This window comes from Sciurus vulgaris, assembly GCF_902686455.1.
Source record: "Sciurus vulgaris genome assembly, chromosome: 12".
In the NCBI taxonomy this organism is placed as follows: Eukaryota; Metazoa; Chordata; class Mammalia; order Rodentia; family Sciuridae; genus Sciurus; species Sciurus vulgaris.
Window position 1 is genome coordinate 80,407,108 of NC_136473.1, and position 27,979 is coordinate 80,435,086.

Genomic DNA, 27,979 nt, shown 5'->3' on the forward strand with positions numbered 1-27,979 from the left:
TGTTACCCATGCTTACCCATTGTTACCCATGTTACCCTGGGAAAAGGACAGAAATATCAGTTAACTTTAGTACAAACCACACAGTTTCTAAGAATTATAAAAGATTATATAACTTCTAAACTGATAGAAAGAAGACAAAAAATAATAATAATGCTTAGTCCAAGAGAGAAAAAGAGGAACATAGAATACCTGCAACAGAAAGAAACCACATTGTTAAATATTCTTTAATGTCATTACCTCTTGCTACAGTTCCAAGGATGTGTTCCCTCCAAAATTCACGTTGAAATTGTATCCCCAATACACCAGTATTAAAAGGTATGAACTTTGGGATGGAATTAGCACCTTTATAAAAGGGCTCAAGTCTAAAGGAAGCATTTTCTTGTCTTTCCATTTCTTTCGCCAAGTGAGTGCACAAAATAAAGTGCATCTTGGAAGCAGAATGTAGCCTTAGATGACTCTAATTTGTTGGTACTTTGGTCTTGTGTTTTTAATTTCAAATTCTAATTGTTCATTGTTGGCATATAGGAGAACAATTGACTTTTTCTTTTTTGTGATGCTATGGCTCCAACCCAGGACCACATTATTGCCAGGCAGACACTCTACCACTGAGCCACATCTCCAGCCCAACAATTGACTTTTGTATTTTAATTTTGTATCCTGCAACTTTTCTATAATTGCTTATTAATTCCAGAAGTTCATTATTGGTATTTCTGTGTGGGATTTTCAACATAGACAATCATGAGTTGTAGTTATTCCTTTTCAGTCAAGGAAATACTCAATAAATATTTCCTTTTCTTTTCTTATTGCATTAGCTAGGACTTCCAGTACACTGTTGAATAGGAATGGTGAGAGAGAACATCTTGCTTTTCCCCAATTTGTTTTCCTTGTTAGATAAAAAGTTTCTAATTTCTACAATTTGTATGTTAACTTTGTTAACTTCATTCTTTTTTGGTGGGGAGTACTGGAAATTGAACCCAGGTGCTTAACCACAGATCCACATCCCCAGCCCTTTTTATTTTTTATTTTGAGACAGGGTCTCACTAAGTTGCTTGTTAGGGCCTCACTAAGTTGCTGAGGTTGGCCTTGAACTTGCAATCCTCCTGTCTCATCCTCCCACGCTGCTGGGATTACAGGTGTGCACCACCTCACCTAGCAGCTTTAGGCTTTTTGTAGACGTTCTTTATGAAGTTGAGGAAGTGCTCCTTCAATACTACTTCGTTGAGAGTTTTTTAATGAATGCATATTAGATTCTGTCAAATGGTTATCTGTATGGTCATATGATCAGATGGTTTTTCTTCTTTAGCCTAATAATACTATGGATTATACTAATTGATTTTTAAATGTTGAGCCAGTCTTGCATACCTGTTATAAATCTCACTTTGTCATTGTTTGTAATTATTTTTATATACTCTTGGGTTTTATTTGAGTATATATATTTTTAAGAGTTTTATGTCTGTGTTCATGAGATATATTGGTCTGTGATTTTCTTTCTTGTAAAGTTTTTATATGATTCTGTTATTAGGACAATGATAATGTCATAGAATGAATTAGGAAGCATCTATACTGCTTCTATTTTCTGGAAGAAATTATAGAGAATTAGTATCATTTCTTATTTAAAAATTTGGTGGAATTCATAGCTGGGCATGGCAACACACTTTGTAATCCCAGCAACTGGGGAGGTTCAGGCAAGAGGATCGAAAATTGGAGGTCAGCCTCGGCAACTTAACAAGACCATGTCTCAAAATAAAAAATTAAAAGGGGTGGGGATGTAGCTTAGTGGTAAAGTACCCCTGGGTTTAATCTCCGGGAGGCCCCCAGAAAAAATTGATAGAATTCATCAATGAACTCTACCCTGGTTTTCTTTTTTGGGAAGTTATTAATCATTGATTCAACTACTTTTATAGATATAGGCCTTGTGTATTAATTTCTGTATGTGTGAATTTTGGCAGTTTGTGTCTTTCAAGACATTGATTCACTTAATCCAAGTTACCAAATTCATGGGCATAGAGTTGGATCTAATTAACAGCTTCACTTTTTTCTTGGTTAGTCTGGCTAGATGTTTAACAATTTTATTACTCTTTTCCAAAAACCAGCTTTGGGGCTGGGGATTAGCTCAGTGGTAGAGCACTGACCAGGCATGCACAAGGCCCTGGGTTTGATCTCTAGCATCACAAAAATGAATTAGTCAATTAATTAAAACCTAATTTTTAAAAAGAGAAAGAAGTCTTGTGTTTCATGAACGTACTCCATTGACATCCTCTTCTTAATTTCTTGATTACTGCCATAATTTTTCTCCATTTTCTTCTACTTGTTTTAGGCCTATGTTGTTCTTTCCTAAGGCATATGGTTTTAGATCTTTCTTCTTTTCTATTACATTCAACACTATTAATTTCCCTCTAAGAACTGTATTCACTGTATCACACAAATTTTGATACGTTGTGTTTTTCATTTTCCCATCCATAGCTTTTATGTATTTTTCACTTCTCTTGAGACTCACTAACCCATACATTATTTATAAATGTGTTGTTTAATCTCCAAATATCTGAAGATTTTTCCAGTGATCTTTCTGCTTTTGATTTCTGGTTAGGTCTGTTGTAGACCAAGAGCATACTTCATATGATGATTATACTTTTAAATATGTTCACCTGTAATCCCAGCAGCTCAAGAGGCTGAGGCAGGAGGACTGCAAGCTCAAAATCAGCCTCAGCAAATTAGTGAGGCCCTGAGCAACTTAGTGAGAACCTGTCTCAAAATAAAAAAATAAAACAGGCTAGAGATATGACTCAGTGGTTAAGTGCCCCTGGATTCAATCCGTGGTACCAAAAAAAGAAGAAAAGAAAAAAGAAAAAATTATACCTATATATGTTAAGGGGTGTTTATGCTCTAGAATGTGCTGTCTTGGTGAATAGTCCATATAAGCTTGAGAAGAATAAGGATTATGCTTTTGTTGTATAAAGTGTTCTATAACTGTCATTAGATCCCATTGCTGAATGATGCTGTTCGATTCAGTTATATTATTACTAATTTTCTGCCTACTGCATCTATCAATTACTAACAGGGATATTAAAGTCTCCTGTGATAATAGTGGGGTTGTCTATATCTCCTTGCAGTTCTCAGGTGTTTTTGTTTGTTTGGTTGGTTGGTTGGTTGGTTTGGTTCATGATAAGGAGGCTCCCAGGCTCTCCAGACAGCCCCTTGTTCTTGGGCTCAGGAGCTCCCAGTCCTCACTCCCTGGATCCACCCAGCCCTTCCTGCCCGTGGCCCAGGAACTGAGGCACCATTGCCCACTGCAGGCAACCCTGACCAGGCCTCTTCAGGGTCCCCGGTGAAGCAGGAGGAAGCCCTGAAACAAAGGTCGTGGCTGTGGCAGGGAAGGGAAGACAGAGCGTCCCTCTGGGTACCAAGGCCCACCCTAGCAGGGACCTCAGAGGATATCCGATGGATCTCTGACGCCCACAGAGACTGGTCAGAAGCGCCAGCCTGGGCGGAACCAGGAATGACGGTCACCATGCAGTGCGCCACAGCACTCCTCTGGGCGCCCTTCACAGTGAGGAGGCTGGAGCTGGGGAGATTAAGGAACTCACTCAGGGTTCTCACTTAGTCAGTGCAGAGCCGGGATTCACACCCAGGGACGTGGCTCTAGAGCCTGTTACCGCCAGACAAGCCCACTGGGCCATCGGACCACTCATTGAAAGCCCAAGGACCAGGACCAGATCCTCCAGAAGTTGCAGGGTTTTCTGGGGACCCAGGGGTTCACACACTCAACAGACACCGTCTACAGACAGGACAAGTAATGTGCACTCACACAGGTCCTGTGATGAGATAAAAGGTATCTATCCAGAATCTCAGAATGTGAGATTACTTATTTAGAGTAAGGGTCTTCATAAAGGGAAGGTTCTCAAGAGGAGATCACCCTGGATTACAGCATCCTTGTGAGAGACAGAAAGAAGACATACATGGACACAGGGAAGGGCCACAGGAAGCAGAGAGGGGCAGGGTTGGAGGGAGGTTACCGCAAACCGTGGCAGGCCCAGAGCCACCAGACACTGGAAGATGTAAGGAAGGGTTCTCCCCTGGAGCCTCCAGGGGCATCATGGCCCTGGCACCCCTTGGGTTCAGACTTCTTCCTCCAGAACTGTGAGAAAATAAATTTCTGTTGCTCTGGCATCCCTAGGAAACAAGTATGTACAGGCACCCATGATTCTTCATAAAAAACTTGGGCATTTAAAACTATTTCTAAGCTGGGCACGGTGGTGCCCGCTTGTAATCCCAGAGACTTGGGAAGCTGTGATAGCAGGATGGCAGGTTCAGGGCCAGTCTCAGAGACTCAGCCAGACCCTGTCTCAAAATAAAAAAGTAAAAGGTTAAGAATGTGGCTCAGTGGTTAAAGCACCACTGGATTCAATCCCCAGGATTTTTAAAAAAATGTTTTTAAAATAAATCTCTCTAAATTCAGTCACTATTTTTGTGTATTTTCTCAATCAATGGATATAAAATATTACTACGATATAGATAGTAAAAATATCATTAACATGAAAAGTACACTTTCTTTGCAACCCTGTTATCTTACAGATGGAGAAACTGAGTTCAAGACAGGACTGCAGAGAGGCAGGAGAACTCTCTAGAACCCAGCTGCCCTGGCTCATGAGTCATTTCTCCTCTCTGAAGCCCCATTAGTTTTGGTGCTGGACGTGGTCCTTGTCAACCCCTACAAAGACCGAGTCATGCTTGGCCAGCAGGAGAGTTACAAACACTCCCCACGTTCCTCTCTTCACCTCCTGGTCTGGCAACATTAAGAGTTCAATTTACATCCCGTGATTGTTCCAGAAAATGCAAGAATTGCTGAAGGCCATTGTGCCAGGTTCACTCAATCCATGCTACCTGACCCTCTACTTCTCCACACGCCACCCCCAGCCCCTCTCTCTCCGCCCTCTGCTGCTCCATATCAACACTCCTGACCAGCGTGGGATGAAGCAGTCAGATAAGAGCAAGATCTGGAAATCTGGTTTGCACTGAAGAGGACTTCAGCTGAGCCGGCATCACAGTGTGGCCCATGACCTGGCAGGTCTGTGGACACGGACAGGGTGAGTGAGCTGAACCTCAGGAGCCATGAAGATGAACATGAGGTGCACCTGACCCGTGACTCCTTGCTACCGTTTGCCAGGAAGCAGGAGCACTCCAGATGGATGGAAGGTCATTCCATCCATCCCCCTGCCTCTTGGCTTGTAGTGCCTTGATTACCTTTCCTGTGGGTGCTGCTCTTTCAGCTCAAGAGTCTCTGGGGTATAAGGAGTCGTTCCTTAACAGGCTGTAAATGACTTTCCTCCTTCCTGGGAATCCAGAGTGTTTTTGTGAACACCTACGTTCTTAGTGAAGGGTTATAGAAAATAATATTCCTACAAGACAGCTCCCCAGGAAAAATGGAGGGACAGTGTGACTCAGGAGGAGGGAGGGGGAAATTAGCCAAGCATGAAACCTCTCCCAGTGCACCCTTTCCTAATGACAATGGGCCCTAAAGGAAAGGGGCAAATACTGAATGCTGGATCCTAAACTTTGACCTTCCCCCATGGCAAATTAGTTCTAAATGGAGGCACAGCAAATATTGAAACTCTGGGAAACAATGGATCCCAGAGAAAGAAAAGCAACAGACAAGATTTGAGTACTCATCCCTCAGGATCTGGATCGAGTTTCAGCCTTCTTATGACAACCTTCCTAAGTTAAAGTTCTAACTATACAACCAGCCCCTGACTGTCCAAACTGCACGTCCGCAGTCTCCAGTGAAACTATAAAACCCAGACTCCTTCTGTAACTCGGGGCCAGCTCCATAGCCAGAAAATGGTCCCTCCCATGCCTGATCGATGGACTTCGCTGCAGAATAAAGGAAAGCTTGCTGATCCGAGGTGTGCTTCCCTTCTCCTGCCTCTGTCATTTGTGGACCATGAGCTTACACTTAGGTGCCTACTTCTGGCTTTACCCAAGAAGCACCCACAGTCAGCAGGTTATATTAGATTCATCAGAAAATCCAAGGTCACCAGGAAGGTGGAGGAAGCCTCTTTGGAAAGATCTGCCAGCCCTAGGTCCCTAAGGACGTGGCTATTGCCATTGGCCCATAGGCTGGCACGAAGTGAGAAGGCAGCAGGAAGTCCTGAGTCTGGAGAGCAGAGGCCCCATAGCCGACAGGGAAACAGGGTCTCCCTGCCCAGCCCTTCCCACAGACTCTGTTCGGCCTCAGGACAGGCTTTCTTCTTGCTCCACAGAGAATCTTTCTTTTGAAATACCCCCATGTCAGCAGTTTCCCAGGAGCTTCTCAAATCCACGTGGTCCTCCACTGCGGCTCTGGAGGGGGAGCCTTCCACTGGCTTCTGGGACCACCCCTGGCCAGAAAGGGCCTCCTGATGTCTGGCCTTGTGAAGGATGGACAGGGTGCCCTCACGGGTCCTTTCTGAAAGGAGAAAGCTTTGTTTGGCTGGTTCGGCCCTCCCTGACCATCTCTACCACCCTCCACCCCTGGCTTCTGGGGCAGCGAGTGAGAATGGCCATGTGATCTCTGTTGCTCCAGGTGTGATGGCTCTGCTGACGACCCAGTGGGGTGAGTGGCATGTTCCCTGAGGCCAGGCCTTGGCCCCCTTCCTGGATTCGGCCACACCCCATCCTAGCCTCCGCATACACACATGCACCGAGAGTTCTTCCAGCTCAGCCTTTATCCCCCTCACAGCTCTGCCGTTCCTTTTCCCAGAAGGGTTCTTGCCTCCTTACCCACTAACTGAACCCCTGCCCTTCATGGGGCCAGCTTAAGCATCCAGTCCTCTCAGGTCTTTCCTGAGGTCCCTTGCTGCCACCCATGTGTTCTCAGTTCCTGAACATGATTCCAGTGTCTGTGGTTATGGGCTTAGGTGCTCCCCACCAACTCTGAGCCCCTGGAGCTGAGGAACCCAGGTCTGACCCCGCTCTGCCTCCTCAGCCTCTTAGTTCAGCAAGAAAGATACACTTGCTCCTGTATCTGTTGATGGCTCCGGAGTTTGGGAGAGGCAGAAGGGGACTCCTGTGTCAAACAGAAAAGAGAGGGGGACATTTTAGCAACTCAGACTCCCAGGTCTCCTTCCCATCCCACCCACTCCCTGGGCTTCAGTGGCCCAGGAAAGCTGGCCCTCAGACCCTGTCCTGAGACTGCTCCTCTTATGCAGCTGGGGGACATTTCTCCTCTTGGTCTTACAGGAGGGAACCAGCAGGGGCCACAGAAATAACAAGTATGGGGAGAAGGGATGTTGGAGACGTCTCAAAAAGTCGGAGTCCAAGCTGCTTCTGGGCTTCACTGCACTATGACGATAATAGTAGGGCTTGGTGTAGACTCGGTTGATTAATGCAAAGCAGCTCGAATGGAGCTCGCTGGAGCTCCTCTCGGGGTTTGTGTATGAACTCTTGGCCACACCGATGTGTTAGGAGGCACACTGTGTGTGAGGTGCAATGGATGCCGTCTCAGAAGGAAGCCAAGTTACGTGAGCGATAGAGTGCAGAGCACTCTAGCAGGCTTGATATCCAGAGGTGGGACAAAAATTTTAAAAGGATCAATTATAAGGAACTTTAAGACCCTCACAAAGTCCACAGATTCCTTAAGGGGCTGCTGAGAAAGGAAGATGTGGAGAAGGGGTTCCTGGGGCAGCCTGGGGGTTTCAAAGAGCTCTGGACTGTAATAGTCACAGCACCAAAGCCAGCGCGGGCTTTCCAGAGCCCCTGCTCTTACCCACTACGCTTTACTGTCTCTTTCTGCAAAAATCCATACATGCCATGTCCCGTGCTGGAGCCTGATGTGGTAGACGAGTCTCCTGGCTCCTTCTTAGTTGCTCCAGGGATGTGCTCTCCGGGTTGATCCCCTCCTTCTTCTTCCTTTTGTTTGGGGGAATTCTCTAAAGCTCTTTCTAGATCACTGTAAGCTACACCCCTCCTCTGTCACTAAACTCTACTTCTGGGTGACTTGTGTCAGGCCAGGGACCACCCCAAAGCTCCTCTTCCTCTGCTTCCAGGGCCATCTGTGGGTCCAGGGTCAGGTCAGACCTTCATGCTCCCAAGGTCCAGCTGAGGCCTGAGCTTTCTCTTTTAGTCTCTTGGCACCCCACCCTTCCTCCACCCTCTCACAGGCCCCAGGGGGACTGGAGGGGGAGCTGAGAGACCTTGTTGGGACAAAGGGAAATCCCTGGGTCTAAACATGACCAATGTGCTCCTGTCCAAACTCAACACCCAAGTCCCTGACATAGAATGATCCCCATACAACCGTGCATCCTGCAGCTCAGAACAGGAAGGACTTCAGAGTCATTTCAGAGGGGCCTGAGTCCAAAGAAAAGATGTCCTTTGGCAGATGAAGGAATGAAGACAGGCACCCCTTCCTCCTCCTCCTTCTTCTTCCTCCCTCCTCCTCCTCCTCCTCCTCTTCTTCTTCTTCTTCTTCTTCTTCTTCTCATCCTTCTCCTTCTCCTTCGCCTCCTCCCTCCTCCTCCTCCTCCTCCTCCTCCTCCTTCTTCTTCTTCTTCTTTCTCTCTCTCTCTCTCTCTCTCTCTCTCTCTCTCTCTGTCTCTCTCTCTCTCTCTCTCTCTTTCCTTTTTCTTTTCTTTTCTTTTTTTTTTACTACCCAGGGATTGAACCCAGGGGTACTTTACCCCTGAACTACACCCCTAGTCCTTTTTTATTTTGAGACAAGATTTCATTAAATGCCAAGGTTGGCCTCAAACTTGCGATCCTCCTTCCTCAGCCTGCTGAGTTGCTGACATGTGCCACCATGCCCAGCAGCACTCTTGCTTTCTGATGTCCTAGTCCACCCAGCATAGGGCTGGCCTCCGAGGTGGCCATCCCTGCTAGACCTCACTAGGAACAGAGACTCCCCTACAAAGTCTTCCCCTTCTAGGGAATGCCAGGGAGACAAGTTGTCTTTTCTTGAATAAAATAAGCTCATTAGGACCTTCACAGTGATGTTTATAAACATAGATTCTCTACCATGGGAAATAAGCAAATGGTTTTAATGAAACATTAAAAAATAAATAAATAAACCCTGCCTGTAACGGGGGCTTTCTCTCTGCTACTCCACGTATTTGCATTTTAACTAACACTCTGCAATATTCCAAAATGTGTTTGGTAAATTCTGCCTCCCTTCCTTTGGCAGATCAAGGTGCCATGTTTAATTCCCTCAGGGCCTCACATGGACTGCCTGGGGCTACCTCTGTGACATTTCAGACCTTCTGTGGCATTTCTGTCTGGAGGGGAGAGTATAAATGGCAGAGGAGAAGCCTGTCACTAGTCCCCAGCCCTGGGGCCTTGCTCTGACCCTGGGGACTTTCAAGGCTGTCAGGGATCAGGAGACTTGGGTCCTGGCCAGTCACTTCCCTCTTAGCAGTGAGCTGACTGGGATGGGTCTAAGCTCAGGAGTCTCAGCTTCCACACAGTGAGAGGAGGATGGCGGCCATGGTCCTGTCCACTCAGGTGCCCCGAGGGCCTGAGACTGGCCAGAAGATGCTTTCCTCACTGTGAGGTGCTGCCCAAACAAAGGCAGGCACTGTCTCTTCCAAGGCCCTCACTCTGGGCGTATCCGATCGATACACCCACTTGCTCCTGGGTGAAGGTCCTGTTCTCAGAGTCCCTTCTGACAGTCCTTTCTTTTCTTTGCCCCAACTGGTCAGGCTCTGCTGAAAAACTGATGTACTACTTCACGATCGGGCCCTGTAAGGAGAGGGGGCTGCTCTCTTCTTGCCCAGGGACATAGACCCCAACCTGTGCACCCGCCTTAGCTACGCTTTTGCTGGCAAGAACAACCACCAACTCCGCTCCTTAGAGTGGAATGACAAGATTCTCTACCAGGTGTTCAACAGCCTGAAGAAGATGTGAACCACAGGGCAAGAGGGGCGATGGGCCAGAAACCTCCTGCATCAACTGCCATGGGCCTGCTGTGTGGCTTTGGGCAATCACATGACCTCTCTGGACTTTCCTGCAATTATATGGAAGAGGTAGAGGTGCATTAGGGAATCCTGAAGCTTGGGTCCAAGTGGGGTTTGGATTGAGAAACAGGTTCCCTCTCCCAGGAATTTCCTGCCTCTTGGGAATGCCCCAAATTAATCCATCCTTCAGTTCAGGTCCACTTTATAAGGCTTCTCTGTGACCTCTGATTACTTACTTCCTGAATTCCTAGTGTCTCCCCAGTTGGATAGGAGGCCATCAAGTCCCAGACGATGCCTCTCTTCCCCACTCACAGCTTTCCCTGGAGTGCTCAGGACAGCCTCTGTGCCCAGGGACTCATGCAGCCCACTCCTCACCCTGTCCGTCCCCACCCCATCATCCCTACCAGGGAACCCTGCAAGCTGGAGCGGTGACAGGGGCCAGTTTTCACATATCTCTTGTCTTTTCCGAAATCTCAAGCTCAAGACTCTGCTAGCCATCGGGGGCTGGAACTTTGGCACTCAGAAGTGAGTGGACTGTGGGCACCTGTGTGGCAGAGACTCTGGAAGGGGACCTGATGTACTGGCCAGAGAGAGCACTGGTCAGGGAGTCAGGTCAGGCCAAAGTGTGGCCAACGGGGGTGGCGGGGAGTTGGACTATAGGAACCAACTCTCCTTCTGAGTTCTTGGTGCCCCATGGGGAGGGAGTGCATTTGGCTGCGGATTGTCACAGATCCAGTCTTGCCAGAAGCACAAGGTCTAAGACAGCACAGACCTTTTTAGGCCTCAGTCTTTCCCTCCCTGAAATGGGGAGAGAGGATGCCAGCTGACCCAGACAGCATACAGTGTGTATATTTCTGAGCTCTGACATGGGTTAGCTTATCTGAGGATGAATTTTTGTCCCACCTCTGGATATCAAAGACAGTCTGTGAGACGGAACTTGTGTACCAAATGATTGGCATTTCTGGGACATTATTGAAAATCTATGAAGATTAGAAGACAATAATTGGAGCTTGAATTTCCCTAGAAAATTCAGAATTTTTGGTTACAAAAGCTGTGAACAGTCTTTCTAAGACTTTTTTTTGGATCATGAACCCTCTTGAGAATCAGATGAATGTCATAATGTATCTTCCCCAAATAACGCTAGTATAGCGATTTCATTGACACGCTGGGGTCTCTCTCTCTCTCTCTCTCTCTCTCTCTCTCTCTCTCAGTACTGGGGATTGAATTCAGGGGTGCTTAACCACTGAGCCACATCCCCAGTCCCTTTTTAAAAATATTTTATTAGAGACAGGGTCTCACTAAGTTGTTTAGGGTCTCGCTAAGTTGCTGAGGCTGGCTTTGAACTTTTGGTCCTCCTGCCTCAGCCTCCCGAGCCGCTGGGATTACAGGCGTGCACCACCATGCCCGGCCTACACACAGGCATGTGGACCCCACCTAAAAACTGCTATTAAGTTATATGACAAATTAATAAAAGTAAATTTAAAAAGGATCAATTATAAAGAACTTTAAGACCCTCAAAAAGTCCACAGATTCCTTAAGGGGCTGCTGAGGAAGGAAGATGTGGAGAAGGGGTTCCTGGGGCAGCCTGGGGGTTTCAAAGAGCTCTGGACTGTAATAGTCACAGCACCAAACACTCCACAAATGTGGGCTAGTTAGAAGAAAGGTGATCGGTTAACCTGCCAGGGAGCTTTGCTCACCTGGCTACACTTCTACTCTCCTCTGCATCTCAGAAATGGAAGCTTCTTCATGAGCGCTAGGGTATATAGTAAGGTCAGTGTGCCCTAGTGACATCAGCGTGTGGGGTAGGAAGCAATTCTATTGTCCCTTTCCCTTAATCACGCCTATAACCTGCCAGCAGATCTCCCCATGGCCCCTGACGCAGTCCTTCCAGACCCCTCCTGGCTTTAGACACGGAAACATCAGCCTCCTGAGTGGTGTCCGGCTTGCTCCTGAGGGGGACAGTGGTCTCCTGTTTGGCCCTGTCAGGCCCACACCTCCGCCATCACCTCACAGATTCATAGAAATTGTGGCATAGCTAACCATCGGCAGACCTTGTGGACTCGGCTGTCAAGTTTCTGCACACATATGGCTTTGACAGCCTTGACCTTGACTGGGAGCACCCAGGAAGCCAGGGGAGCCCTGCTGTGGACGAGGAGCGCCTCACGGCCCTGGTGCAGGTATGACTGGTGGGCAAGGGTCACCCAGCCTGCAAGGGGATGCAGAGAGGTGGTCCCCCAACTCGTGAGTGCTGCTCTGCCTTCAGGGTCAGATGCTTCCTGTATTTGCAGAGCTCAGATTAGCCCCGGGTCAGTTTTCAAGCTCCCAGGAGTGAGCACCCACAGGGCCCAGAGGGACATGCGCTGCCTCCACATTTACTCTGAGCTATCCCTGCAGGGCTTCGCCAAGGCCTTCCAGCAGGAAGCCTCGACTTAGGGGATGGAACGACTCCTTTTGAGCACAGCTGTCCCAGGCAGGCAAGGCTATGTGGATACTGACTATGAGGCGGACAAAATCACTCAGTGAGTCTCGGGCAGATAGGCTTCTTGGACCCTGTGTCTTCTGGGGTGGACTGAGTTTCCCTGGAATGAAGCAGGTCTTCACCTGCAAGATATGGCTTTGGGACACTCAAAGTATCCTGGAAGGCCTTACTCTCTGGGCTGCTACTCTGCCATTCCAGATCCTTCTTTTGAGATCTTGGCTTTCTTCCTTGGGAACTCAGTCATAAAGGAAAAATGCCCCTGGGGGACGGGGAGTGGAGAATGAAGGCTTTAAGCATCTCCAAAAGAATGAGCAGCCTGGATCCTGGCTCCTCACTGTGGGTCTGGACCCCACAATACCTGAGAGCCTGTTAGAATTGTGGGTCCTCAGACCCACCCCAGGTCTGCTGATCAAGCATCTGCATTTTAGTGAGATTCCCCAGACTTTAATGTGCACTAAAGTTTGAAAACCACGGAGCTAGAGTTCCAGCCAAAATCTCAAAATGGTATCAGCTTTCCAACTTGCAGTAGGGAGGGCCTGAGGGTGAGGGTGAGGGTTCGGGGAGGTAGGGGCCTCACCTTGGAATGAAAATGGCCCCAGGGGTTAAAGTAAATGGCTATCTACAGAGCCAGGGGAGCCTGTCACCCCCACCTCTGATCACAAATCCCTCCCCCCACCATAAGCTAGTGAGGGGAGAAGAGAGGTCCCCACTCTGATCCCCACCCTCACCCCCTCTTCCCACACCTCCTGAGGGAGCTTGGATTTCATCAACCTTATGGCTTACGACTTCCATGGTTCTTGGGAGAGGGTCAGCCCCCTCTTCAAGAGGTAGGGAGAGAGCAATGCAGCAACCAAATTCAACGTGGTAAGTGGTCAGAGGGGAGGGATGAGGCAGGGCTTCCCTCTGGGACAGGCCCAGTGCAATGCACATTGAACCTCAAGGCCTAGTGGTAAAGAAAAATAGGAAAACCCAGGAGGGTGCCAAGAAGTCAGAATGGCTTGTTGGCTTGCTTTTTGGTTTTGCTTTCGTGTTCCCTGCCACTGCCAAGGGGAAACCTCCCTCTGCACAGCATCATGGTGGGTAGTAGGCAGATCCCATGGAGTTCATGACATCCACAGTGACTGACAGACCCCCTTGGAACTCAAGTCCCCAACCAATGTGTATCCTGTTTTCTTTCCCTCCCTCCCTTCCTTCCCTTCCTTTTTCTTTCTTTCTTTCTCCTTCCTTCCTTCCTTCCTTCCTTCCTTCCTTTCTTCCTAGCTTGCTTCTCTCTTTCCTCTTTCTTCCTTTCTTTCTTTCTTTCCTTCCTTCCTTCCTTCCTTCCTTCCTTCCTTCCTTCCTTCCTTCCTTCCTTCCTTCCTTCCTTCCTTCCTTCCTTCTTTCTTTCTTTCTTTCTTTCTTTCTTTCTTTCTTTCTTTCTTTCTTTCTCTCTTTCTCTCTCTCTCTGTCTCTCTTTCTTTCTTCTTCCTTCCTTTCTTTTTCTTTTTTTCCTGGGCTGGGGATTGAACCCAGGGCCCTCCACCACTGAGTATACCCCAGCCCTTTTTTATTTTTCTTCTGAGACAGGCTCTCACTAGATTGCTTGGCCTCAAACTTGCAATCTTCCTGCCTCAGCTTTCCTAGTAGCAGGCATGCGCCTCTGCTCCAGGCTCCAGGCTTGTATCTTAAAAGTTAAGAATAGTCATATTATTTCTCTTTCTTAAAACAAACACAACCACAAAGCCTTAAAGTGCCTTTTAATTGGGGGAGCCCACAGATGTCTGGGAGCTGACATCTGTCCAGCTCGTCAGATGGAGCTGGACATTTTTGCCTGTGGCTCTATTTTTGCTGTGGGCTGATGACTCAGGTATCCAGGTTTGACCTCACCTCACCCCATCTGGAAAACCGTGTGGGTTTTGGAAGCTGTTCCCCTAAGGAGCCCCCAGCATGGTGAGGAGGCACACATAGGCATTCAGCTGAGAGGCAAGTGGGCTCCAAGTCCATCAGCATGGTGTTCTCTAGGTTGCATGCCCTGGGGCCAGGCAGGAAGGGGGCCCTTTTCTTCCTTCTATGGGGCACACTGTGTGTCTGGGGATTGCTTCTGGCCAGAGGGGTGTTGTTTTCAAACTTGCACCAGACTATCATCTGCATTAGTAGGGTCTGTCAAAGACAAACTATGTAGACCAACAAAAAGAAATCCAGCCAGGTGTGATGGTGCACGCCTGGAATCCCAGCAACTCGGGAGGCTGAGGCAGGAGGATCTCGAGTTTAAAGCCAACATCAGCAAAAGCGAGGTGCTAAGCAAATCAGTGAGACCTTGTCTCTAAATAAAATACAAAATAGGACTGGGGATGTGGTTCAGCGGTTAAGCACCTCTGAGTTCAATCCCCGGTTCCATAAAAAATGAAAAATAAATCAATACAGTGAAAACTGTTCCATTTCCTACGTGCTGAGGGTGCAGAGTAACGAGACCTGGAGTCACCTAGGGCAGCTTCTTGGGGAAAGTGGGCTGTGATCTCAGCTTGAGGGAAGAATCTTCATCGATCATTTAACCAATGTGCTTCCATTGGGAACCTGCTTGACATCAAGTAATTCGTGAGTGAGGGGCAGTCTTGTGCAGAGGTGGGCGAGGAGGCTGCAACACCATTGATCTGTTTGAGCATCCCAGTGCCAGACATTGACCTCGGCCCTGGGGAGACAGAGACAAGTAAAACAGCCCCAATGCCCCTCTCTCGTGCTCAGGCAGAACTTCTAGAACAAGAATGATAATGATGACCATCATGGCTCCCCCGTCCTGCTCCGTACTCCACCTCGCCCATGCATTATACCCTTTAGTTCACACCGTGCCCCTAGAAATGGCTGTTTTTATTATTTATATTTAAATAAGTTGCTGAGTAAGGCAGGGGTCTCTGCCTGCCTTATTCACTGATGTATCTCAAGCATCTAGAACAGAGCCTGGCACACAGTGGGCCATCAATAAATATTGACGGGAATGTGGTCTGACTCCGGAGTCCTTGTTCTTCGACTGCCTGCCATGCAGCTTCTCTCACTGGGGTCAAAGGCCTGAGACAAAATCTAAAGATGTCAGGTTTGGAACACTGCCATAGACCCTAAAATCTCCAACTGAGGAGTCCCTGCCCTCCTGGCCTCTTGGGAACTCACATTCTTAGACAACAAGAACCAGGCTGAAGGCAGAGAAGATTAACTGGCCCCTTCTTCTCCACCACCAGGATGCTGCTGTACAGCTGTGGCTGCAGAAGGGGACCCCTGCCAACACACTGATCCTTGGTATGTCCACCTGTGGACGATCCTTCACCCTGGCCTCCCTGTCAGACACTGGAGTGGAGGCCCCGGCCACAGGCCTTGTGTTCCCGGCCCCTTCACTGAGGAAGGAGGGATTCTGCTTACTATGAGGTGGGAAAATTCAGAGCTACCCTGAGTATTTGTGGGGGAGGGGCATGTCTGGGAACTCGAGGGCTTCTTTTCCCACAGTTTGAGTGAGGATATCAGGCACAGAGAATCTGGCCTGGTGAATTTTATCCCATTCCCCACCATCTTTGATTTATCCCTAAGTCCAAGTGCTAGAAGATTAAATTCAGACTGGAGATATAGCTCAGTAGAGTGCTTGCCTGGTGAGCACAAGGCCCTGAGTTCAATCCCCAGCACTGCCAAAAAAAAAAAAAAAAAAAAAAAAAAAGGATTAAATTTATGCTTCTAGGTGGCTCAATCTAGAAGCTCCTGTGTTCCCCAGCCTAGAGATTCCTCTGACAGGGATGCTCCAATCTCTGGGCTCCTCCAGGCACTGCCAGGGTCTCCCTCCTCCTTCCCAGCACTGCCTACAGGTGTGTTCCTGGAAGAGGGAGCATAGAATCGGGGACCAGAAGGTGCCCTACATCTCCCAAGATAACCAGTGGGTGGGTTTTGATGCTGTGGAGAGTTTCAAAGCCAAGGTGAGGCCTAGCTCCGCTGGAAGCGGGGATGTCCTGGGCAGACCCAATAATCAGTAATATCATATGACAACATCTAGAACTTCTTAAAGGACGAGTCTCCTCGTCAATGTCCCAGCATTTTCACAAATCCCTATGTGATAGCATTTTGTGCCTTTACCATCTACTGATTAAGAAAAGACACAGTGAAAAAAATTGCCCTCTATCTATCAGCTCCCTTCAAACGATTTATATTTTATTAAATACAAGCAAATTCTACAGACACATGGAGCGGGGATATATGCGTAGTGAGGCCTATGATTTTATTTAGTGCAGTGGCAACAGGTGGAGCATGTTCAAATCACCTTGGTTACTTATAGGACCCAGCTTCGTTTCCAAGTCTGCCTTCATCATGGGATCGTGAGTTCCTGAAGAGGGACACTGTGCTTGTCTGCATATCCCACATCAATCATCCTGTAGGGTTGACAGCAGCAAATTCTTCCAGAAGTATAGACAGAGTACTCTGGGAGAATCCAGGGGGGAGTGTGGTGCAGTGGGTCACAGATGGCAGAAGGGATGTGGTGGCAGTGCTGGGAGACAAGTCCTGACATAGACAAGGCAGGCATTCTTTCGGGACACCACACAAGCAAAGCCATGGCTGAGAAGGGCAGGGAGGACCGACTCTGAGAATGAGGTGTGGCCCTGCAGCCGGAGCCTGAGCAGGGCTGGGGGCAGAAGGAAGGCGGTAGAGAGTGAGATGGGGCTGGCAAGGGTCCAGACCAGCCCCAGCCGCACTCCAGGGGTGAGCACCATGCCCCCTGGCTGGGCTAGGGGATAGGGAAGCCCTCTCTGAGAGAAGCCAGCCATCCTGTGCTCCTTCAGGAACCTCAGGGAGGGCAAAGATAGGAAGACTGGGAAGCCAAACTCCATGCAGACCTTTTGGGAAGCTGAATACACCACAGCCAGGCGCTCAGCCCAGAAATGACCAAGGCACTGAGGCCCCGCCGCCACCTCGCCACTCCTCACCCCTGCCCCCAGCCCCGCCCAGGCCATGCCCATGCCCAGTAGGGTCAGGACTCAGTACCCAGGCTCTCTTCCAGGGCCATCTTCAGAACCCCCACTGCCCATAGGGCTGAGGGTCCTGGGCGCAAAGGCCCGGTCCGGATGAGGAGCCTGGGCTCTGGGGCTGGCCTGGCCAGGCTCTGTACTCCCATCCCCCCAGCACAGGTCAGCTATCTGAAGCAGAAGGAACTGGGGGCCCTGGTCTGGGCCTTGGACTTGGATGACGTCGTGGGCTCCTTCCGCAACCAGGTCCCATACCCCTCATCCAGGCACTGTGGCGGGAGCTGAGTAAGTAAAGGGTCAGGGACCAGAGGGGGAATTCGGAGTGGATCACAAACCCTCGCATCTCAAACTACAGGTGCAGGGCCCTCCTGAGAAAAATGACGGGGCCCTAACATGGTGATTTTGCATAGTTCATGCAACCCTGGAGCCGAGGAAACTGCTGAAAGGATTTTCTTTTCATACTCTCCCTCCTCTTCTCTTCCTTGCTGTGCCACTGCCTGGCAGGGTCTTGTCACCAGGCTTCCCTCCACAGGCCCTCAGAGGGCCTTGCTCTTCTCTTGTCAAGAGGGAAGTCTGGGTGATCCAAGATGGCGGACTAGAGGGTGACTGCATCTCCAGTCACTCCAGAACCCAGGATTCAAGAAGGGGGGGCATTGAGAGACTCAGACTAAAATAGAGCCACGGGGTGAGTCTCCCCCACCGGGTGAAGCTCAGCCTGGGCGGCAGGCCCGGATAGGGGTGGCTTATCAGAGCAGGGTAAGGCAGCTAGAGTCTTCCTCAGGTAGCCCTGCGCACTCCGGTGGTGGGTTCCTCCCACACAGCCAGCTTCTTAGAGCAGACCGCCCAGTGAGAGCCTTTCCACACAGAGCCAGCTCCAAGCCCTGGAACCAGTAGCGGGCTAGGGGCAGCTTTCTTCAGAAGCACTGCATTATCAAGTTTCTCCAAGACTTTTGGCTACTGAAGGCTGGGAGGTGATACACTGGAAATCTACAGGGACATTATAAGCCAATAGAGGAAATCTGCAATATCTCAGAGTCCCACTGACATCTGACCAATATGAGAAAACAAGGGAAGAAAATGTCCCAAACAAACCTAGATACTATATCAATAAAACCCAATGACAGCACAACAGAAGAAATGTCAGAAAGGGAGTTCAGAATGTACATAATTAAAACAATCAGGGAAGCAAACGAGGAGATGAAAGAGCAAATGCAGGCATTGAAGGAGGAGATGAAAGAGCAAATGCAGGCATTAAATGATTGCACCAATCAACAGTTAAAAGAGCAAATACAGGAAGCAAGAGATCATTTCAATAAAGAGTTAGAGAAACTGAAAAAAAACAAAAAACAAACAGAAATCCTTGAAATGAAGGAAACAATAAACCAAGTTAAAAACTCCATAGAAAGCATAACCAATAGGATAGAACACCTGGAAGACAGAACCTCAGACATTGAAGACAAAATATTTAATCTTGAAAACAAAGTTGACCAAACAGAGAAGATGGTAAGAAATCATGAACAGAATTTACAAGAATTATGGCATATCATGAAAAGGCCAAATTTAAGAATTATTGGGATTGAGGAAGGCTTAGAGAAACAAACCAAAGGAATGAACAATCTATTCAATGAAATAATATCAGAAAATTTCCCAAATCTGAAGAATGAAATGGAAAACCAAGTACAAGAGGCTTATAGGACTCCAAATTACAAAATTACAACAGACCCACACCAAGGCACATTATAATGAAACTACCTAACATTCAAAATAAAGACAGACTTTTAAAGGCCGTGAGAGAAAAGAATCAAATTACATTCAGGGGAAACCAATAAGAATATCAGCAGATTTTTCAATCCAGACCCTAAAAACTAGAAGGGCCTGGAACAACATTTACCAAGCCCTGAAAGAAAACGGATGCCAACCAAGAATCTTATACCCAGCAAAACTTACTTTCAGGTTTGACGACGAAATAAGATCCTTCCATGATAAACAAAAGCTAAAGGAATTTACAAAAAGAAAGCCGGCATTTCAGAACATTCTCAGCAAAATATTCCATGAGGAAGAGATGAAAAACAACGATGCAAATCAGCAACGGGAGGAACTAGCCTAAAGGAATAGCCAAATAAAGGAGAAAACAAATCATGTCAAAAAACAAAAATGAGTCAAATGACTGGGAATACAAATCATATCACAATAATAACCCTGAATGTTAATGGCCTGAACTCATTGATCAAAAGACACAGACTGGCAGATTGGATTAAAAAGAAAAATCCAATAATATGCTGCCTGCAAAAGACTCATCTTATAGAAAGAGATACCCATAGACTAAAGGTGAAAGGATGGGAAAAAACATACCATGCACATGGACACAGCAAAAAAAGCTGGAGTATCCAACCTCATTTCAGATACTGTGGACTTCAAGCCAAAACTAGTCAGATGGGATAAAGAAGGACATTACATACTGCTTAAGGGAAGTATAAATCACCAAGACATAACAAATAAATATCTATGCCCCGAACATTGACTCATCTGTGTACGTCAAACAAATCCTTCTCAATTCCAGAAATCAAATAGACCACAACACAATAATACTAGGTGATTTTAACACACCTCTCTCACCACTGGATGGATCTTCCAAACACAAATTGAATAAAGAAACCATAGATCTCAATAACACAATCAACAATTTAGACTTAACAGACATATATAGAATATACCATCCAACAAAGAACGAATACACTTTCTTCTCAGCAGCATATGGATCCTTCTCTAAAATAGACCATATTTTATGCCACAAAGCTACTGTTAGCAAATATAAGAAGATAGAGATATTACCTTGTACTCTATCAGATCATAATGGATTGAAATTAAAAATAAATGACAGAATAAAAAACAGAAACTTCTCCAATACCTGGAGATTAAATAATACACTATTATATGATGAATGGATAACAGAAGACATCAGGAGGGAAATTAAAAAATTCTTAGAAGTAAATGAGAACAAAGACACATCATATCAAAATCTATGGGACACTATGAAAGCAGTACTTAGAGAAAGATTTATTTCATGGGGTGCATTCAACAAAAGAAGTAGAAATCAACAAATAAGCGAATTAACACTACAGCTCAAAGCCCTAGAAAAAGAAGAGCAGACCAACACCAAAAGTAGTAGAAGACAGGAAATAGTTAAAATCAGAGCCAAAATCAAAAAATTGAAACAAAAGAAACAATCGGGAAAATTAACAAAATAAAAAGTTGGTTCTTTGAAAAAATAAACAAAATTGATAAACCCTTAGCCACACTAACAAAGAGAAAGAGGGAGAAAACTCAAGTTACTAAAATTCGGAATGAACAAGGAAATATCACAACAGACATGAGTGAAATACAAAACATAATTAGAAGCTATTTTGAAAATCTATACTCCAACAAAACGGAAAACCTCGAAGACATCAACAAATTTCTAGAGACATATGTATTACCTGAACTGAACGAGGAGGACATACAAAACTTTAATAAATCAATTTCAAGCGATGAAATAGAAGAGGTCATCAAAAGCCTACCAATAAAGAGAAGTCCGGGACCAGATGGGTTCTCAGCCGAGTTCTACAAAACCTTTAAAGAAGAGCTCATTTCAATACTCCTCAAAGTATTCCATGAAATAGAAGAGGAGGGAACCCTCCCAAACTCATTCTATGAAGCCAATATCACCCTGATACCTAAACCAGACAGAGACACATCGAGGAAAGAAAATTTCAGACCAATATCCTTAATGAACATCAATGCAAAAATTCTCAACAAAATTTTAGCAAATCGCATACAAAAATATATTAAAAAGATAGTGCACCACAATCAAGTGGGTTTTATCCCAGGGATGCAAGGTTGGTTCAACATCCAGAAATCAATAAATGTCATTCACCGTATCAACAGACTTAAAGTTAAGAATCACATGATTATTTCAATAGATGCAGAAAAAGCATTCGATAAAATACAGCATCCCGTCATGCTCAAAACACTAGAGAAAATTGGGGTAGTGGGAACATTCCTTAACATTGTGAAGGCCATCTACGCTAAGCCCATGGCCAATATCATTCTAAATGGTGAAAAACTGAAAGCATTCTCCCTAAAAACTGGAACAAGGCAGGGATGCCCTCTTTCACCACTTCTATTGAACATCGTCCTTGAAACTCTAGCCAGAGCAATTAGACAAACCAAAGAAATTAAAGGGATACAAATTGGAAAAGAAGAACTCAAACTATCCCTGTTCGCTGATGACATGATTATATATTTAGAGGAACCTGGAAATTCCACCAGAAAACTTTTAGAACTCATAAGTGAATTCAGTAAAGTAGCAGGTTACAAGATCAATGCTCATAAATCCAATGCATTTTTATACATAAGTGATGAATCTTCAGAAAGAGAAATTAGGAAAACTACCCCATTCACAATAGCATCGAAAAAAATAAAATAATTGGGAATCAATCTCACAAAAGAGGTGAAAGACGTCTACAATGAGAACTACAGAACACTAAAGAAAGAAATTAAAGAAAACCTTAGAAGATGGAAAGATCTCCCATATTCTTGGATAGGCAGAATTAATATTGTCAAAATGGCCATACTACCTAAAGTGCTATACAGATTCAATGCAATTCCAATTAAAATCCCAATGATGTACCTTACAGAAATAGAGCAAGCAATTATGAAATTCATCTGGAAGAATAAGAAACCCAGAATAGCTAAAGCAATCCTCAGTAGAAAGAGCGAAGCAGGGGGTATCACAATACCAGATCTTCAACTCTATTACAAAGCAATAGTAACAAAAACGGCATGGTATTGGTACCAAAATAGACAGGTAGATCAATGGTACAGAATAGAGGACATGGACACAAACCCAAATAAATACAATTTTCTCATACTAGACAAAGTGGCCAAAAATATGCAATGGAGAAAAGATAGCCTCTTCCACAAATGGTGCTGGGAAAACTGGAAAACCATATGCAATAGAATGAAATTAAACCCCTATCTCTCACCCTGCTCAAAACTCAACTCACAATGGATCAAGGACCTCGGAATCAGACCAGAGACCCTGCATCTTATAGAAGAAAAAGTAGGTCCAAATCTTAAACTTGTTGGCTTAGGATCAGACTTCCTTAACAGGACTCCCATAGCACAAGAAATAAAAGCAAGAATCAACCACTGGGATAGATTCAAACTAAAAAGCTTTCTCTCAGCAAAGGAAACTGTCAGTAATGCGAAGAGAGAGTCTACAGAGTGGGAGAATATCTTTGCCACTCATACTTCAGATAGAGCGCTAATTTCCAGAATCTATAAAGAACTCAAAAAACTCTACACCAAGAATACAAATAATCCAATCAACAAATGGGCTAAGGAAATGAACAGACACTTCACAGAAGAAGATGTACAAGCAATCAACAGATATATGAAAAAATGTTCAACATCTCTAGTAATAAGAGAAATGCAAATCAAAACTACCCTAAGATTCCATCTCACTCCAATTAGAATGGCAATTATCAAGAACACAAGCAACAATAGGTGTTGGCGAGGATGTGGGGGAAAAGGTACACTCATACATTGCTGGTGGGGCTGCAAATTAGTGCAGCCACTCTGGAAAGCAGTATGGAGATTCCTCAGAAAGCTTGGAATGGAACCACCATTTGACCCAGCTATCCCACTCCTTGGCCTGTACCCAAAGGACTTAAAATCAGCATGCTACAGAGATACAGCCACATCAATGTTCATAGCTGCTCAATTCACCATAGCCAGATTGTGGAACCAACCTAGATGCCCTTCAGTTGATGAGTGGATAAAGAAACTGTGGCATAGGTTCCCGCGGCCCGAGCGGCCGCCCGGCCGGCGGGGCGCAGTCGGCTCGAGTGCTCCCGGTGAGGAGGAGCTGTCCTCGGCTGTGCCGCCCTCCGCCGCCGCCGCCGTCGCCGGGCTGCGCCGCTAGAGCCGGGATGCGCCTCCGCGCTCCTCGCCGCCTGCACCCCCGCGGCCGCCGCTCCCCCCGCCGTCCGCACACCCACCATGACGAAGAATGAGAAGAAGTCCTTCAACCAGAGCCTGGCCGAGTGGAAGCTCTTCATCTACAACCCGACCACCAGAGTTCCTGGGGCGCACCGCCAAGAGCTGGGGATTGATCTTGCTCTTCTACCTAGTTTTTTATGGGTTCTTGGCTGCACTCTTCACATTCACTATGTGGGTTATGCTTCAGACTCTGAACGATGAGGTTCCAAAATATCGTGACCAGATTCCTAGTCCAGGACTTATGGTTTTTCCAAAACCAGTGACTGCATTGGAATATACATTTAGTGTATCAGATCCAAGTTCCTATGAAGGGTACGTTAAAGACCTTACGAAGTTTCTAAAATCATATTCTGTAGAAAAACAGAATAACCTCAGAGCCTGTCCTGATGGAGTACTTTTTGAACAGAAGGGTCCAGTTTATGCTGCATGTCAGTTTCCTCTTGCCTTACTTCAGGAATGCAATGGTATAGATGATCCTGATTTTGGCTATTCCAAAGGAAAACCTTGTATTCTTGTAAAAATGAACAGAATAATTGGATTAAAGCCTGAAGGAGATCCAAGGATAGAATGTGTTCCAAAGGATAAAAACATAGCAACTGTAGAAACGTATCCTAATCTTGGAGTTATAGACTTAAAGTACTTTCCATATTATGGGAAAAAACTGCACGTGGGATATCTGCAGCCATTAGTTGCTGTCCAGGTCGTCTTTGGATCTAATAATACCAGGAATGAAGTAAGAGTTGAGTGCAAAATTGATGGTTCACCCAACCTAAAAAACGAGAATGATCATGACAAGTTTTTGGGACGAGTTGTGTTCAAAATTACAGCACGTGCATAGTATGCGTAGGATGTCTCCACAGAATAAATGTTGTGTTGTCTGTCTTCATTTTGCATCAGCTGGACCTGCCATTCTAGAATTACGAGACCGCCTTGGAGAAGGTGTGTGGTACATGACACTGGGTAACATCGTAACGTGATTCCAGATCATAGTGTTCAGTGTCCTCTGAAGTAACTGCCCGTTGCCTCTGCTGCCCTTGAACCAGTGTACAGTCGCCTGATAGGGACCAGTGAACACCGATTCCAAACACGTAGGATGGGGTCTTGCCCTCTTTTTATGTGGTTTAATTGCCAAGTGTCTAAAGCTTAATGTGCTGTGCTATGTAAATATTTTATGGATTTAACACTGGTTAACTGTCATATTTTAATGACAACAAAGTTTTTAGGGATAAAATGGTACCTGGCCAACATCAAGTGACTTTATAGCTACAAGCAATGTGTGGAGAAATTCTGTATGTGAGAAGGAAAAAAAGAAAATAAAAGTGGATCTAAAAATGTTAAAAAAAAAAAAAGAAAAAAAAAGAAACTGTGGCATATATATACAATGGAACATTACTCCGCCATGAAGAATGATAAAATTATGGCATTTGCAGGCAAATGGATGAAATTGGAGAATATCAGGCTAAGTGAGATAAGCCAATCTCAAAAAACTAAAGGACGAATGATCTCGCTGATAAGCGGATGAGGGCATATAATGGGGGGTGGGAGGGGTTAGCGTTAGGGTTAGGGTTAGGTTTAGGGTTAGGGATAAGGAGGGTGGTAAGAATGGAGGAAGGAAGGACTGTATAGAGGGAAAAGAGGGGTGGGAGGGGAGGGGGGAAGGGAAAAAATAACAGAATGAATCAAACAACATTGCCCTATGTAAATTTATGATTACACAAATGGTATGCCTTGACTGCATGTACAAACAGAGAAACAACATGTATCCCATTTGTTTACAATAATAAAAAAAAAGAATAAAGCTCTGCGAACACGCAAAAAAAAAAAAAAAAAAAAGAGGGAAGTCTGCACTCAGCTGCTGTGTGGGACTCCCAGTGCCCCTTGCCAGTATATGGTTGGCCTTTGCAGCGGTATATGGTCACTGACTGCCATTCCATGCATAGGCCAGGTGTTGTCTGGTGAGCTGTGCCCAGCCCAAGGTGTGTCTGTGCTCTGCTTGTGGGGGGGGGGGGGGGTGCTGGGCTCCTATAGTGGCTGCCTGTGTGCTCCACCTGTGGGTTTGAGATTTTTTAACTGAATTTTGGCTGGGCTTCATTGTCTTCCCAGGTCTTCCATAGGTGCCTTCAGGGTCCCCAGAGCCTGGAGTTCTTGCACCGAGTCATCCCTTTGAACCTAAGCGGAGTCCCAGTCTTGGAAAAGACAGCTTCTGCCAGGGCAAATCCAACGGGCTCTACCCCACTCCTCAGAATCTGTCCAGCTACTATGGTTGTGCCGGGGGGCAGCAGTTCCAGCAAAGCTGCCCCCCAGGCATGGTGTTCAGTGCCTCCTGCGAGTGCTGCACCTGGAAATGAGTCCCCAGGGACCCTCCAGTGCCACCCCAAAGCTGGGGCCTGGGTTCACACCACAACCTGCCTCCCCACCTTTCCTAGGGCCTCCCTGGGGTCTTTCCATAACCAGGCTTCCTGGTCTCCGTCTTGGCTTCTTTTTCCTGAGAATCCTGGACTGTGTCTTTTACATGCAAAATAAAGTTTTTGTTTGCAGCCCTCTCTCCCTAGATGTGGCTCTTAAAGCCAACTGTTGACACAAAAACTGCTCTGGGGAAGCCAGAGGGGAGGGTGGCATAAAGCAAGCACAGGTCAGAACCCGGTGGGAAGGCGGCCCATTCAGGATGTGCGAGGTTTCACCTCCATGAACCCACCTTCTGTTACCCTGTTACCAGAGCTGAGGTCAGAGGCTGCTGGGGTTCAAACTAACTGGATTCTGTCACCCCCCTACATCAGAAATAAGAGAAAAAAGTATAAAAAGGAAAGATTAATTTAATCACACTTTGGTTCAAAACTGGGAAGACAACTAATATGGCTTGGCCATCCTACAGAGACATGACAATTTATGAGAATAAAAGGTCAGGAAATATACATATGTAGATTCAGCCAGGCTGAATGATCTTTTGGTCTTTGGTTCATAAGTCTTTGGAGAAAGGCACTTTTCCTGCTGACCTCCACTGAGATGTTATTCCCAAGATAAACACTAGATGGCAGAAGAGAAGAGCTTTTCGCAGCTTAAGTGCCCTGCTTCAGCCACTTGGCATTACAGGATGAATTCAGACTCCCAGTACCAAGGGCTGGCTTTGAGATAAAGCCTCTGGGGGACCCTTTGCATGTCTTATCGCATCTACTGCTCCCTTTCGTTAGATGACACAAGAGTAATTTTTATCCTCGCTGCGCAGGTATTTAAACTGAAGACTGATTCTAACCTGTTCTGAGTCCAGAACCAAGGCCTCAAAGGGGCCAAAACAGGCCAGAAGAGCATGTGCACACAGTATCCCTGATTAAAGAGTAACCTAAATACCCCTTGCATCTTTGGGTTGTACCTTGGTCATTTTATTTGAGGAATAATTGCACATAACCTAATGGTCCAGCTGTCATTCTCTCTCCCAAAGCTGGTTTTGGGGTGGGGCACATGTGCACAGCTGAGAGAGGGGGGTGACCAAGCCCTTCCCTTGAGTGCACCCAGCACTAGATGGCCCTGACAAGGCCTTCTCCACTCCTCTGCCCTGCCTGCCATGGAGCCTCTACACCTGCTCTCCTGCAGACCAGAGCAACCTGTTCTGCAACCATTCCTGTCCTCTCAGTTCTCAACTAGAAGGGGACAGACCACATCTCCATCCCAACAAGAGCTCTCTAGCTATTCCCAATAAAGTCCAGGGGAAGGTTTCTTTATGGGGACGTGCCTGAGCCCAGGGAGGCACAGGGGAGACTTCTGGCTGCTGAAGCCTGTGGCTGTAGGCAAAGAAATCCCCTCAGTCAGATGGGGCTGCTCCTCCTCCCAGGATGGCCATGAGGATAAGGAGTACTGTGTGCCTGATGGGTGGCCCGTGCTCCCTCTTCCCCTCTGGGCCCTTCCTTTGCCTTCTAAGAGCTGGATAGGTCAAGATTTCAGTACAGTCTAGCAGAATGTGGCCTTTACAATTATCCAGTTAGCCAACGTCCCCCTGCATACTAACGCTCATCTGTTCTAGTTTTAGCCTCAGGACGTATTGTCCACAGTGCCTGCTCCTCCCCAAGCTCACAGTCCCCAGCAGGTCACCTTTCCCCTAGACATGACTTCTCCACATACTCTCCGCTTCCTGATCCTCCCTTCTCCAGTCCAGCCTGCACATGCAATCAGCTGACTCTTTCTAAATTAGGGATCCAGTCCTGTCACTTTCCTTGCTTAAAAACTACCAGCAGCTTCTCCCCAGCCCAAAGAATAAAGTTCCCACACCCCAATGCAGTCCCCTGGCGTCCCAGCATGGAGCTCGGCCATGCTGGCTCCTCACGTGGGACACCCCCCCCCCCCCCCCCGCCCAGGTGCTGCTGTCACCCTGCGAGTCTGGCCCACCTCATTTTCTGAATGAGTCCTCCTGGATAGGAACAGTGACTGCACCCTAAAAGCCATTCGTGCTGGACTATATCCCTTCTGCCTCCAACACAGCCTCTGGGCCCCACCAGGCCCTTGGGTCTTCCTGCTGTGGCTCAGTGTCCTCAGCACAGTCCGTGTCTGTGATATGTCCACCTGGTGTCTGGTGGACA

General features: G+C 46.6%; 2 protein-coding genes across 2 annotated transcripts; both read left to right on the forward strand.

The window, feature by feature from the left end:
• Positions 1-9,441: 9,441 nt before the first annotated feature.
• Positions 9,442-27,678, forward strand: CHIT1 (chitinase 1; the record flags this gene model as incomplete). Its single annotated transcript, XM_079107296.1, is given in 18 exon segments — positions 9,442-9,468; positions 9,718-9,866; positions 10,272-10,445; positions 11,934-11,950; positions 11,953-11,970; positions 11,973-12,097; positions 12,315-12,350; positions 12,354-12,439; positions 13,155-13,227; positions 13,231-13,263; positions 15,609-15,735; positions 15,738-15,776; positions 15,779-15,792; positions 16,221-16,328; positions 17,532-17,610; positions 17,613-17,654; positions 25,515-25,522; positions 25,526-27,678. Coding segments are annotated over 18 exon segments (1,389 nt in total). The 3' UTR covers positions 25,760-27,678.
• On the forward strand, positions 23,298-24,732 carry LOC306642018 (sodium/potassium-transporting ATPase subunit beta-3-like). The gene is given in 2 exon segments (XM_079107378.1): positions 23,298-23,485; positions 23,487-24,732. Coding segments are annotated over 2 exon segments (837 nt in total). The 5' UTR covers positions 23,298-23,411; the 3' UTR covers positions 24,250-24,732.
• Positions 27,679-27,979: the final 301 nt, after the last annotated feature.